General features: G+C 46.6%; 1 protein-coding gene across 7 annotated transcripts in view; it reads right to left on the bottom strand.

Moving 5' to 3' along the window:
- The window catches only part of IPO9 (importin 9), a 46,583-nt gene that overhangs the window by 18,821 nt on the left and 14,304 nt on the right, over positions 1-13,458 (bottom strand). For 5 of the 7 annotated variants that reach the window (XM_036848591.1, XM_036848582.1, XM_036848609.1 and 2 more), the window contains 12 exons: positions 10,569-10,630; positions 10,260-10,346; positions 9,328-9,529; positions 6,231-6,319; positions 5,445-5,531; positions 4,820-4,939; positions 4,607-4,707; positions 4,363-4,421; positions 3,617-3,768; positions 2,837-2,935; positions 1,850-1,956; positions 1,339-1,478 (listed from right to left, as the gene is read on the bottom strand). In XM_036848591.1, the coding sequence (XP_036704486.1) occupies positions 1,339-1,478; positions 1,850-1,956; positions 2,837-2,935; positions 3,617-3,768; positions 4,363-4,421; positions 4,607-4,707; positions 4,820-4,939; positions 5,445-5,531; positions 6,231-6,319; positions 9,328-9,529; positions 10,260-10,346; positions 10,569-10,630 (1,305 nt within the window). The remainder of the gene's footprint in view (positions 1-1,338; positions 1,479-1,849; positions 1,957-2,836; positions 2,936-3,616; positions 3,769-4,362; positions 4,422-4,606; positions 4,708-4,819; positions 4,940-5,444; positions 5,532-6,230; positions 6,320-9,327; positions 9,530-10,259; positions 10,347-10,568; positions 10,631-13,458) is intronic. The other 2 variants (XM_036848600.1, XM_036848626.1) reach the window with 1 other exon arrangement.

Raw genomic sequence — 13,458 nt, 5'->3', positions numbered from 1 at the left:
ATCCAGGAACGCCTGGAAGTCCCAAAAGTTAAAACTCTTTTCATAGCAATACCAAGACATTATTTGTCTTTTATCATTCTCATTCCTACTCGAGTATACAGTAGAATTTTCCAGAGGTTACTGATGTGTGACACCATGGCTCTGACAGCTAATGGAACGTATGCTTGCATTTCTTATATTTTGAAAGCTTCTCAGTTTTAATTTCTAATATGTTAAATACTGCTACATGTCACTCACAAAAAAAATCTCCTTGGGATCACTGATAATTTTTAAAAGTGTAAAGGGGTCCTGAGACCAAAAAGTTTGAGAATGGCTTGTACAGAAAAGCTTTGCTAGGGCAAGTTCTACAAAAAATATGCAGTGGGTTTGAGAAATTCCAACACTGTCATTCAACACGTGATTATACTATGTCCATTAGGTGCCAGGCACTGTGGGGCAAAAGGATATATTAGACATGGCTTGTACTCAAATATTTTACATTCTAGTAGAAGAAAACATATTTGTCAACCACAACATAATGCAGCACGTGGTAAATGCAGAATAAATAGGAACATGCTCAGTGGGTCCTGAGCTCTGGATGCTCAACCATTTTAATTCTGTGACTCCGGCCTGAGATGCCCTATAACAGCTGGCCTAAGGAGAAGTGGAGAACATTTTCCAATGGTTTAAGCTACCCAGAGGGCATCCTATGGAGAGGAAGCAGTGAGTGGACTGACACGGCATCGACGACGCAGGGGTCCCATGACTTAAGTACTCAGGGAGGAAGCAGAGACAGCACTGGGGGCTCTGAGGGTGAGAACAAGGCACAGAGATCGTCACACAGAGACAACGCCACCTCTCAGCCGCTGCCCTGCGGTGCTGAGAAATCAGGCTCACCTAGTCGAGGCTACTTTTTAAGGCTAGTAGCGAACGTGGACATGAGAACGGACACTTTAATCATGTAGACAGAAGAGCCTGAGAAAACTGACAAGAAGCACACAGAAAGGGTGAACCATACACAGGCTGCCTGAGGGCGTGGGGACTTTGCAATGACAGAGTTTGCACCAGAGTTCTCAAGGCAGAGCAGCCAAATCTGCACTCTATTCAGACTCCAGAAAACATCCGGGACTTGAGCGCTGATTGGGACAACAGTGTGAGAGAACAGCATGGAAGAACCATGAACAAGGCAATCCTAGCCTCTCAGTTGGTGAAGCTTGAGTCAAGGTCTCTGGGCAGTTTAGAGGTTCAGACGAGCTCAAGCTCTAGGGTGGAAGAAGAATGTTCACCCCGAGGTTTACCTGCCTAAGTGAACAACAGAACTGAGCTGATGGTGGGCCTAAGAATGGTGCTGAAACCTACCTGAGAGGTTGAGGTCTGCAAGGACAACGTTGGTCAGGAAGCCATGCATGTCGAAGGGGATCCTGCCATTCTTCACACTGTCGGTGATGATGGACTTCACCGAGCCGAGGGCCAACATGCATGCCTCATGGATCTTCCACCTGCCAAAGGGACACCACAGCCTGGTCACACAAACCCACGGCCAAAGAGACAGACGCTTGAGGGAAGCCAATTCAGGAAAGGGCATTTCAGCACAGCCTGACCTCAAAGTGCACTGAGCTGCTCTTCCGATCTAAACCTATAACTGAAAACAGTGTAATTTAATAATAACAGGTTTTTCTAATTAAAAACAAAGCAAAAGTCCTTCCTTTCAAACCTTTTTAAAACGGGGTAAAATAAAAGCATCTTAGCCAACTGTTTTAAGGATGGGAAGAACTGCTTTAAAACAGATAATGCAAAGCAAGGACGCGCCTGCCTCCGACCTGACGCCCAGAGCACGTCCCTCAGTGGGACGCCCGCCGCCCACTCTCACCAGTGTCCGGTGCCGCCATTCTTGGTGTGCTCAGCTTCCTGTAAATGCCGAGTTGCTGCGGCGGCCAGGGCTGCTGCGCTCTCATTCTGGAAATCAGTGGCCACAGCCTGGTGGGAGGAGAGGCGCTAACAAATGTTTCTGTGCAAATTAAACTGCAAGCTTCATTGCACACTGAATGGTTCCAACTCCTTCACATACACATGGCTAAGCCCAATTAGGTACATTCAGAACACAGCCCCTAATTGCATTAAGGTCTCTACGTTAAAGTAGTATCCATATTTCCGCAGTGCCCGAGCACTGTGAAGCTCACGAAATGGACAGCTCCCTTTGGCTACATTCAGCAGAGCCTAAGGGGTCAATGAGAGATTCAGCTTTGGATGGCAGAGGACCAGATATTTATTCTCTGGGAGCCTGACTGTGGGAATACAAGGCTAATCTACTAGCTGAAACTTGGTGCGGTCTTTCCTAGGGGCCTTAGAAACACCGCAGGATAACAAGGAGTGCTCACCAACAAGGAAACAACGAGAACAAGCCTCGCACCTGACAGGCGGCAGGCGGCAGCTTCTTCACAGACCCTCAGCCTGGAGACAGTCCTGTGCTCCAGTCAGAGCCAAAGAAACATGAGCAGCCGTCTGGGTGTTCAACCTCTCAGCAATCGAAGTTTTTTTAATTTGCCAACCTCTAGTTTGAGCTACAGATTCTTGCTGAAGAGTGAATTAAACTGAAAAGTTCCTGATTCAACCACCCTTACTCATTAGAACACTATCCTCTGCACAATTTTTACACCTAATATTTACACGTAAATCAGAACTGGGAGCAATGACTTTGGAACTCCTGAGTCTCAGACTTCATTCGAGGTGTTCTTCTTATCCCCCAAAAGTCTAAGACAAAGTCACCCAACAACACTGCTCAGCTTGGGTTAGAGATCTAGAAAGAAGAGGAATAGCTCAGGATCATTTGGCTGAAGTATCAAGGGGGCCCTCTTACCAGCAACAAGTCTTGGGCTGCGATCCTAACAGTATAGGAGAAAGTATCATCATCTTCATCTTCCACAAACTGCTGGGGGTTGGCTGTCCACACTTTGATCTGAAAGGATGATGAAGTGAGGTCTCTCTGAGGCTCCCATCTGGTCCATATGTTCCCTCTTTTCATCCACACACTGGAATGGTTCAGCCTTTTGTTTTTGTCTTGAACAGACTGCTACTCTTTTTGATGCAGAGAAGCGCACCCTTTAATGAGCTGAGCAGCAAAGGCCGCTGCAGTAGGTGGCTGACTGCTGGCGCCTCCTACTGTAGCTGGCTGTTACCTCCAGGTACGTCAATTTGCTGAGTCTAGTAGGTCTGATGGGTATTCAATGGAAAATCATGTCCATTCTTGTGTTGTTCATACGAGACAGGCATTATCATATTTTTTAATGCTCTTTTCTGGTCTAATGATTCACCAACCAGGCTAATGATCTGCACTCTATTATATCTCACTATTTATAGAGAAAGGTAGGCTCTTCTGGATATCTGGGCCTTTGGTTGGCGGTCCTATAGATGTAAAAGTATTAGTACTCTGAAAGCCCAATTACCTAGTACAGGAGTTGATAAAACCCCAACACCCAGGGATTCGGCAATATAATGACATCAAAGCTTTCTAGAACTTCCCATGAAGTTACTTTTCAGGTGTCTATTTTTCAAAATCAGTTGCTCGCCTGACTTAGACCCCACATGCAGGCTGCACTCTCTGAATGCAAGCCGGTCACCGTCTCCCACACGTTGTTACCTGCTCCTCGGTGATCTGCATGTACAGGATGAGATAGTAAATCAACTCAGGCAAGGCCTTCTTGACAGTGCTTTTGAATTTGCTATTTTCCAGGAGAGCATGGACAAATTCAAAAATGCTAAAGACGAGATTTTCAAAGCCCAGGACTTCGCCTACAGGAAACACACAAGAGAAGCTTTTAATAACAAGAAAGCAAAAGGAAAGCACAGATGCTGGAAAGGAACTACATCATCTCTGTAAGTTAATGAATAGTTAAAGCACTTGCTAATTATTATTCTCCAGGGAATGGAAGAAGGGGCTGAGGAGTCAAAGAAAGGAACTTGAGGCTATTAAGTACACTTTGGTTTTTCAAGTAAAAGAATCAGGGAATTCCCTGGCGGTCCAGTGATTAGGACTCAGCGCTTTCACGGCCGAGGGTGTGGGTTCAATCCCTGGTCAGGGAACTGGATCCCAAAAGCCATGCAGTGAGGCACCCCCCCCCTCCAAAAAAAAAAAGAATCAGAAACACTGAACACATTTTCCACTCAGAAATTCTACAATTTCATGAGACTTACACAAATGCCCATGAGGAACAGATCAATGATTTTCAACTTCTCATTTCCCCACATCTAATACACTTAGAGGAAACTTGGTGAGAGCACTCTCTTAAGAGCATGAAGCCTCTAAGTTCCTGCCTCTGTTCTGTCTTTTACTGGCTCCCTTTCCCACTAAGTGGTACACCTGTTGAGATTAGACACACCACATACCATCAGAATCCACAGGATCTTCTACTTCCTCTGTGTAATTTACTTCTGTCCTCACATAAGTACAATGAAGAGTAAAGAAACAGAATCTGGAGTCTGCTTTAGACATACTCTACAAGGGAATGCTGTACACTCCAACACTAGGAGTAGACATTTTAAGAAAGTGGAACCACATGAACATTAAGACCCAAAGCTAGATTCCCAACTATGGGGGTGGCAGGTCCCTTCAACCTTCTGGAAAGGATATAAAGCTGCACTTTCAGTTAGGGTGTTCCAAACAATAGGCAGAATTTGCTGCATGGAGGACACCATGTGCTTTGGGAAGTTTTTCACCAGGGCTGTCACTGCCTGAGAAGTTAAAGAGAAAAAACCCCAAGAGTTACAAGTGATATGGGAGAAAAATCACTGATTTCAGACCACTCTTCAAACCCCCCGCATCTCCATCGCAGTAAATGTTTACCTTCAGGACTTCCATCTTAAACCCGCTGTCAGACGTGGGGCCGTCTGGTATCTGGAGGGCCTGGACGAAGGCCTCTGTGAACTGCTGCACCACAGGGAAGATCAGGACTTTGGCCGCACCCTGGCGGCAGAAACCAGAGTCAGTACTGGACGCAGACTGAATCACGGCTCAGTGCACGCACCAAACACCGAGACCCACGCTGTTTCCAGACCCCTTCAGGCTCGGGCCTCAGTCAGAAGGTCGTGTCCCCAAGGTCACTGGGGGTGTCCCCAAGGCCTGCTGTGTCCGTATCCAACACCGGCAGCCCCTCACCAGGAGCTTCTGCAAAGCTACTACATAAGGCCAGGTTCTCAATCCCAGGGACTGGTATTTTTCAGCTAGCTGGTTCCACATGGGAGACAGATAAAAGAGCAGTGAAGTTCTGGGTGATGACTAGCGTGAAAAGGATGCAGGAGGGGGTGTTAGAAAAAATAAGGCTCAGACGAAAGGAAACTAAGCTACATGCAGACGAGGAATTTAACCAGAACATTCACTGCATCCACAACACGGCGAGTGTCCGTCCCGGCGCTGCTGTGCTGAAGACCTCTAGGCAGGCTGTCTGTCACCAACCTAAAGGCTCACTCACCTTCTCCAGTTCCTCCATGTTACAGATCATATGGGCACAAGTGGTAAAAATCTCCACGGCTCGGGAACGGGTTCGAATACCATACACCTGGAAACAAGTTACAGTGTAGCCATGAGACTGGTGGGTGTGCGTGCGTGCGTGCGCGCGTGTGTGTGTGACTAAACTGTGACTACTCAATCCTGACATGGGACTGGATCCCCTAGAGAGACAGGAAATGTCAATCACTCATGTCCAGGAGACAGACTTCTTCTGTAATCCAGAGAATGAAAGGCAGCACGATGTCAGAACTTATTAGAATCAGCCTTATATATAGGCCTCTGTGGGTTAATTTGACAAAAATACGAAGCTGGGTACGGCTTGAAACCCCAACACGGTCAACGTATTTCTTTCAAAACACAGCCCTTGGCTGGGGACGGAGAGGAGTAGCTTAACCAAAGGCATACAGAGTAAAGTAAGGGCTTATCGGGTGCAGTGCAGGGGTAGACTTGTTTCCAAGTACTCGGCTGAGGTGGGCCGGCTCGGGTGGGCTGCCTGGGGAGAGGCCAAGGCAGCACCCAGGCAGCAGGGTGATATGTGAGGAGAGACTGCAGCTACTTCACTCTCTCATCACAGGTTGTCCTCGTAGTTGTAAGTGAAGGCCTGAGTATCATCCCAGCTCAGGCTTTGTCAGTTCCTGTCTTCAGGTTTGGGGATCGGCAGCCAACACAACGGGCTCCCCCTGAGCGGGGGCGGCCGGCCAGAGCCCGAGCAGCTCTGCCTGCTGGACGGCGCAGCTGAGACTCGTACCTCGGCCATGGTGAAGATCTTGTACATCTCTGGGAGAATGACAGGAGCAACCAGCGGCATCTGGGTGTCTGTGACTTCTCGAGTGAACTCTACAGAGAAGAAAGCCCCGCTTTACAAAGACATTCCGTGTGACAATTGTTGAACTGCTTCTAGGCGGCACACAGGGAAAGACGCTGGCTGGGAGACTTACCCTGGCGTACGGAAGTAGTGCCAATCATTGGTTAGAAGGGAAAGAGAACGCAGAGATAAAGGAGAATACACGAGAGTAAGAAAGAAAACCTGTAACGGAACTGTGTAAAAATCCTCGTGAGGCTGCCTTAGGAAAATTCGGAATTAATCTAGTTTGTGCCCACTGTCACCATCCAGGTGCACTTGGAGGCGTCTCACCTTTGTTCCACTTTCAATACCCTGCCCAAGAAGCTGTTCTGACGCACACAGTAAAGTCTGTGCAGACTTACCTGGCTTGAGCTCCACCCTGCAGATGGGGACGATGCCTACTGACCTAGAGGTCAGGCCACTGTTCAGAGGAAGAGAAGGGGGTTTATACCCCGTGAAGGCGGCAAAGAGCACCCTGGCCGCGGAATGAGACTTGAGGAAGGTGAGGCAAATGTGGGTCCTAGCTTTCCCTTCACTTCCAAAACCTCACAAGGCACCGAGACAGCGAGCAGGGCTCTGGATTGTGTCGCTGAGCATGGAATACAAGCCCTCGAGTCCCAGTGTCCTCTCATTTATCTGCTGCTTAACCAACCACATTCACTACTCTCATGACCATTCTTGATAGACTCAATTTATCAACACTTTACAAGCTTAAGTCCAAAATAAGTTTTCTGGAGTCACTCATCAGGTCAGAAAAAGCATGGGACGCCAGCGACATCAGTCTCCAAAGCTCCTTGAGAGCAAAGAGAAAGCTGAGGCTCATGGATCACTCATTTCAACTCCTGGCGGCTGTGTTTGCATTTCCTTCACACCATTAGCCTTAGCTGTCGTTTACAGACAGCTAAGTTTAGTGGGAAGCCTTATTAAATGAGAGAGACTGGGACAGTACCTTAAACAGCCCTGACGAGAATCAGACCCATCCTCCTGCTGGGCTCCTGCCCACACCCCGGTACCCTGCCCCCTGCACGCACACCGGAGCCGCAGCTGCCGGAGTGCGGCCCAGCCTCGCGTGAAGGCGCGCGGAGCAGCTACTGGGCAGTGGAGGCTGGCAGCGACCCGCGTGCGGGAGAACACACTTCCCCAGCTCTTCCCTGTGGCTGACAGAAAGGTCTTCTCACCGAACAATGATTTCCTTAGTCAAGCACACCAAGGGCTCTTGAGCAAGCCAACTGTATATACAAAAGTACAACTATTTTTTTCTCCAGGTTTTTAAAGAAGAAGCTGAACTTTCTGTTGGAAGACTGGAAGGGAATAGGCTTCCTTTCCTTAGTAGAAAACAGGTCTGTTAATTGATATTTTGGCATCACGAGCTTGTAAATAAAGAATCCTAGAAGGCTCATTCCACGGAGAGGGGTAGGAGAAGTCACCTGAATAATACGCCGTACAAGAGAAACAAGGGCGATAAGCAGGGCAGGGAACGTCTGAGCAAGGAGCATTTGACCTTTTCAGTAGGTCAGCTCTATGCCCTGAGCACCTGTCACATGTAATCAATAAAAATGCACTGGGTGGTGCAAAAAGGCAGCTGGGGCACAGGAAGAGGGGGTCTGAAACAAAAGGAGAGGGGTGATTTGCTTTTGGACATAGAACTGGTATTATCTACTATCAATATTAGATGGACTAGTAAAATTGGGCCCAAATGCCCAAATCAGTTTAGTAAACTGACTGACACTCAGAAAAGGTTGAAGCGGCATTCCTAACTATGTAAGAATACCTTTCAGGTAAGCTAGCAGATCACGGAGAAGGAGGTAAGACAGGCGTGAGACTTTCGCAAACTTCTTTTTTTTTTTTTTTTTTTTTAAATTTTTATTATTTATTTATTTATTTATTTATGGCTGTGTTGGGTCTTCGTTTCTGTGCGAGGGCTTTCTCTAGTTGTGGCAAGTGGGGGCCACTCTTCATCGCGGTGCGCGGGCCTCTCACTGTCGCGGCCTCTCTTGTGGAGCACAGGCTCCAGACACGCAGGCTCAGTAATTGTGGCTCACGGGCCTAGTTGCTCCGTGGCATGTGAGATCTTCCCAGACCAGGGCTCGAACCCGTGTCCCCTGCATTGGCAGGCAGATTCTCAACCACTGCGCCACCAGGGAAGCCCCTCGCAAACTTATATAAACAGAAAGCAATGTGGTTTCTAACAGATCAGTACCCAGTGGCTAAGGTCCACATAAGGATTCCCTGAAAGCAAAGGAGAGCAGTGACCCCACATGGGGGACAGGAAGCAGGGCAGAATTTGCAAGAGACTGGGAGACTCAGGCCACACCTGGGGGTACTTAAGGACAGGTCCTGTGAGGGGCTGATAGGTCAGCCAAGCTTAGGAGAGCTGTTCACTAAGTCTCCTTGGACTCAAAGTCCAAGTATTTCTCTCAACCTCTCAGAACAGAAAGAAAGAAAAGACACCAAAGACTACATATTTTTCTAAGCTGGCCAAACGAAGATCAGGATTGTAGAGTGGGACTGTTTTTATCTTCTTTCTTATACCTCCATAAAAATTCAACTTGACTATTCTTAACTTTGCCTTGGTTGAACCAAGTAGAAAAATAATATATAATAATGATGATAATCATAATGGCTAAAATCCACTGTGTGCTACCACAGGTCACTTTACATAGACTAGCTCACTATACCACCAAATGTTCCTTTGAGGTGGATACCATCATTACCGGAATTTTACACACAAGGAAACTCAAAGCTCCAGAGACGAAGTAGGTTGGGTCAAGGTTAAGCCAGACTGTGAACTGAAGTCTGCGTGCTTAACCGCCACACTTGGCCCTTTCCTGAGTGGGAGGGCTGGCAGCGGCAGAAGCACAACACCAACTTCGTCCCCTGGGAAGGGCCACTGATTCGGGAGGACAGCCGTGGAGGTGGGAGCTGGGAGCTGGGAGGAGGCGCAGCAGGGAGGGCGACGCGTGGGGTCCAAGGAGCAAAAGCAGCGGATGGTTTCCAGTACCTGTAAGCACTCGCATGGCGCCGTGGACTGCGTTTAAGTCTCCGCTCACCAGCATCCCCATGAGCAGGTTGAAGAGCTGGGGCCAGGCTTCAGGCCAGTCCCAGTGAGCGATGGCTGAGACCGCATAGGCCACGCTGGAGCGCACCTTGCTTATCGACTCTCTCAAGCCATTGGGCAACAGCTCCCGGATGACAATTTTTGCCTGGAGAGGAGAAAAGCCCACCTGCCCTTAGACCAGGTTATAAGTGAGCGGCAGAGTCCTATCCAGTTCACGTGCTGGAAAAGCAATGTGTACAAGACACTGCATATCTATGGAAAACTCCAATACACCAACTGGACAAGTAATTCATCCAGAGAGTTTAACTAGGTCTCTAAACTTATGCTGTCCATTATGGTAGCTACCAGCTACATGCGGCCATTTCAATGTAAATTAATTAAAATTAAATGAAGTTAACAATTCAGCTCATCAGTTGCCCTAGCCACATTTTAAGTGCTCAGCACCCACACGTGACCAGCAGCTGTCCTGGACAGCATAGACACAGAACGTTTCCACAACGGCAGGAAGCTCCAATGGACGGTGCTGCTCTAGACCTTATACCTCGGAATTTCCTGGGGGCCCAGCGTGGTTGCACAGCACTGGACTAAGCAGAAACATTATTTCATGTAACCCTCAAACAACTCTTTAAAGGGGGCATTTTAGATATTTAGGAAATTGAAGCTTACAAGTTAAAATATTTTTTGAGTATTTCATAGCTAGTAAAAGGCAAACTGGCGCCTGCACCCAGGTCCGTCTGGCACTCGAGCTCTCTCATCTGTAACATGGCTCCCACAGTGCCAGCTACCAGTCACTCCACGGCCTTCTGATAGCTCCTCGTGGTCACAGAACGGCCCGCACATCTCCACAGGCAGACAAGTCGAGTACCTCTCCTCACCCTTTCTGTGGTCTCAGGAGGCCTGAACCTCTCCGACTGGGCACACCAGTGAGTCTCCACGTACTGTTTCAAGATGACTGATGCCAGCTGTGAAAAGAGTAAGCCAAGGAGCACAGCAAGAAAAGGACTCTCTTCACACATACAAACCATACACACGGCCCGATATATTCATCTGAAGTCTATCTAAATCTGGTATAAAATTCTAAGTTATTTATAAAGTGGCCTTATTCTTTCACTTTCCCATAAGAAAGTTTCACCACCAAGTAAAGGGAAATTACTTATAAACTGGGCCAATCAGTCTCAACTTACCTGACGGATCGCCAATGCCCCCTGGGGATCTACGGTCAGCTCTGCCAGGTGAACACCAAATTCTGGAAGGGAAAAGTCTATTGTGAGTCCAAGAGCGCCCAGGAAAGCCATAGCGGTTTACTGAGCTCTAACCCTGATGCCAACAGGAAAGATTTCAGAGGAGCTTGATTCAGTGGCTCCAAGAGTACTGATGACTGCTCAGATTGGCTCCTCTAAGCAAGAGAAGCAGGGCAGGGCTGCTCGCGATGAACAGTCCAGCACCTCTCACTTCCTCCAATCGCTGCAAAGCCGTCTTGCCTTCCAAGGTAGCGATGCACATAGTATCTAACCCAAAACCACTGCTATCTAACCCCAAAGGAAAATTAAAAGGTGAGACTTCAGGAGTTGTCCAGATATACACCACCAGAGAAGAGATGATTAAGTCTAAGAAAATCTGGCCTTCACAGGCTTAGTCCTAAAAATACAACTGTCATAAGTGAGCAGTTTCTAACAAGCAACGTAAGCAGTAATCTCAAAATGCACATTGGGAGGCTACAAACAACTCTGACTCCCAAATTAAAATTTAGATCCTTCAGTGCAATCCCTATCAAAATCCCAATGACGTCTTTTTGCAGAAATAGAAAAACCCACCCGAAATTCATATGGAATCTCAAGGGACCCCAAATAGCCAAAATAATCTTGAAAAAGAAGACCAGAACTGGAGGACTCACACAAATCTACAGCAATCAATACAGTGCGGTACTGACATAAAGACGGTCATACAGATCAACGGAACAGATCACTCAACGCGGAAAGAACAGTCTTTTCAACAAATGGTGCTGGGACAACTGGATATCCATGTGCGAAAGGAGTAAGTTGGACCCTTACCTCACACCATATACAAAAATTAACTCAAAATGGGTCAAGGACCTAATAAGGCCTAAAACAATGAAACTCTTAGAAGAAAACATAGGACAAAAGCTTCATGACATCATGACATTAGATTTGGCAATCATTTCTTGGATGTGACGCCAAAGGCACGGGTAACAAAAGAAAAACTAGACAAACTAGACTTCATGAAAATTAAAAAATGTTGTGCATCATAGGACACTATCAGCAGAGTAAAGCAGCTACCCACAGAATGGGAAAACTTGCAAATAGGTATGTAATAAGCCATTAACATCCAGTTATATAAAGAAATTCTATCACTCAACAACAACAAAATGACCCAATTAAATGATGGGCATAAGACTTGAATAGACATTTCTCCAAAGATATATGAAGGCCAAAAAGCACATGAAAAGATGCTCAACATCACTAATCATTAGGGAAATGAAAAGCAAAACTGAGGTACCACCTCACATACATTAGGATGGCCACTATCAAAAAAACAGAAAACTGCCACTGGAGAGGATGTGGAGAAACTGGAACCCTTGTGCACTGTTAGTGAGAATGCAAAAGGGTACAGCCGCTGTGGAGAACAGTACAGCGGTGGCTCCTTAAAAATTTTTAAATAGAATTACTATATGATCCAGCAAATTCCACTTACGGATATATACCCGAAAGAAATGCAAGCAGTGTCTTGAAGAGATATTTATTTGTATGCCATGTTCACAGCAGCATATTTCATAATAGCTAAAATGTGGAAGCAACCCAAGTGACCATCGACAGATGAATGGATAAGCAAAATGTGGTCTATATGTACAATGGAATTTTTTTTAAAATAAATTTATTTATTTATTTTTGGCTGTGTTGGGTTTTCGTTTCTGTGCGAGGGCTTTCTCCAGTTGCGGCGAGTGGGGGCCACTCTTCATCGTGGTGAGTGGGCCTCTCACTGTCGTGGCCTCTCCCGCTGCGGAGCACAGGCTCCAGATGTGCAGGCTCAGTAGTTGTGGCTCATGGGCTTAGTTGCTCCGCGGCATGTGGGATCTTCCCAGACCAGGGCTCGAACCCGTGTCCCCTGCATTGGGAGGCAGATTCTTAACCACTGTGCCACCAGGGAAGCCCTGTACAATGGAATATTACTCAGCCTTTAAAAGGAAGGAAATTCTGCAATAGGCTAAAACAACTGCTCTAATGGATGAACCCTGAGGACAGTACGCGAAGTGGAACAAGCCAGTCACAAAAAGACAAGTACGTATGTACCCACTTACATGAGGTACTTACAGTAGTGAAAATCATAAAGACAGAGAGTAGAATGGTGACTGCCAGAGGCTGGGGGAGGGGGAATTGGAAAGGTACTGTTTAACGAGTATCGAGTTTCAGTTTTACAAGAAGAAATGGGGATAGTTGGCAGTGAGGGCTGTACAACAATGTGAATGTATTTAATACCACTGAACTGTGCACTTCAAGAAGGTTAAGATGATAAATTTTATATTAAGTGTATTTTACCACAAGAAAAAAAGTTTGAATTTAGATCTAATTTATACTTGCAAAGGAGTAAATTATCAAATATGTATTTGTGAAAAGAGGAAGCAGAATGTAAGACCAAGAGCGCATCCTAATTTTCGCATCTTGCCTTCCAGGGCTGCGCGATCCAATATGGCAGCCATCAGCTACAAGTGGCTACTGAGGACCTGAAATGCGGCCTCCGAGAACTGACACGTGCTGGAAATGTAAGACATGCACCAGACTGCAAACGCAGTATGAAACAAAATACTGTGGAATATTTTAGTAAAGTTTATATCGATTACATATTGAAATAATACACTGCACACATTTGGTTAAATGATTACAGTATTAAAAATGAATTTTACCTGTTTCTTTTTTACCCTTTAGCTACTAGATGATTAAAACCTTCATGTGACTCATTCTTCCTACTGGACAGCAGTTTTTTGAGAATGGACAGCAGCTTTCAGAACTGCTTGGTCATGGCAGGTGCACAGGTTACAACAGGCTCACCGTCCCACTT

The sequence above is a fragment of the Balaenoptera musculus genome, chromosome 1 (genome assembly GCF_009873245.2).
Source record: "Balaenoptera musculus isolate JJ_BM4_2016_0621 chromosome 1, mBalMus1.pri.v3, whole genome shotgun sequence".
NCBI classification, from domain to species: Eukaryota; Metazoa; Chordata; class Mammalia; order Artiodactyla; family Balaenopteridae; genus Balaenoptera; species Balaenoptera musculus.
Note: the sequence above shows the minus strand (reverse complement) of the source record. Positions and strands in the feature narration are given on the sequence as shown.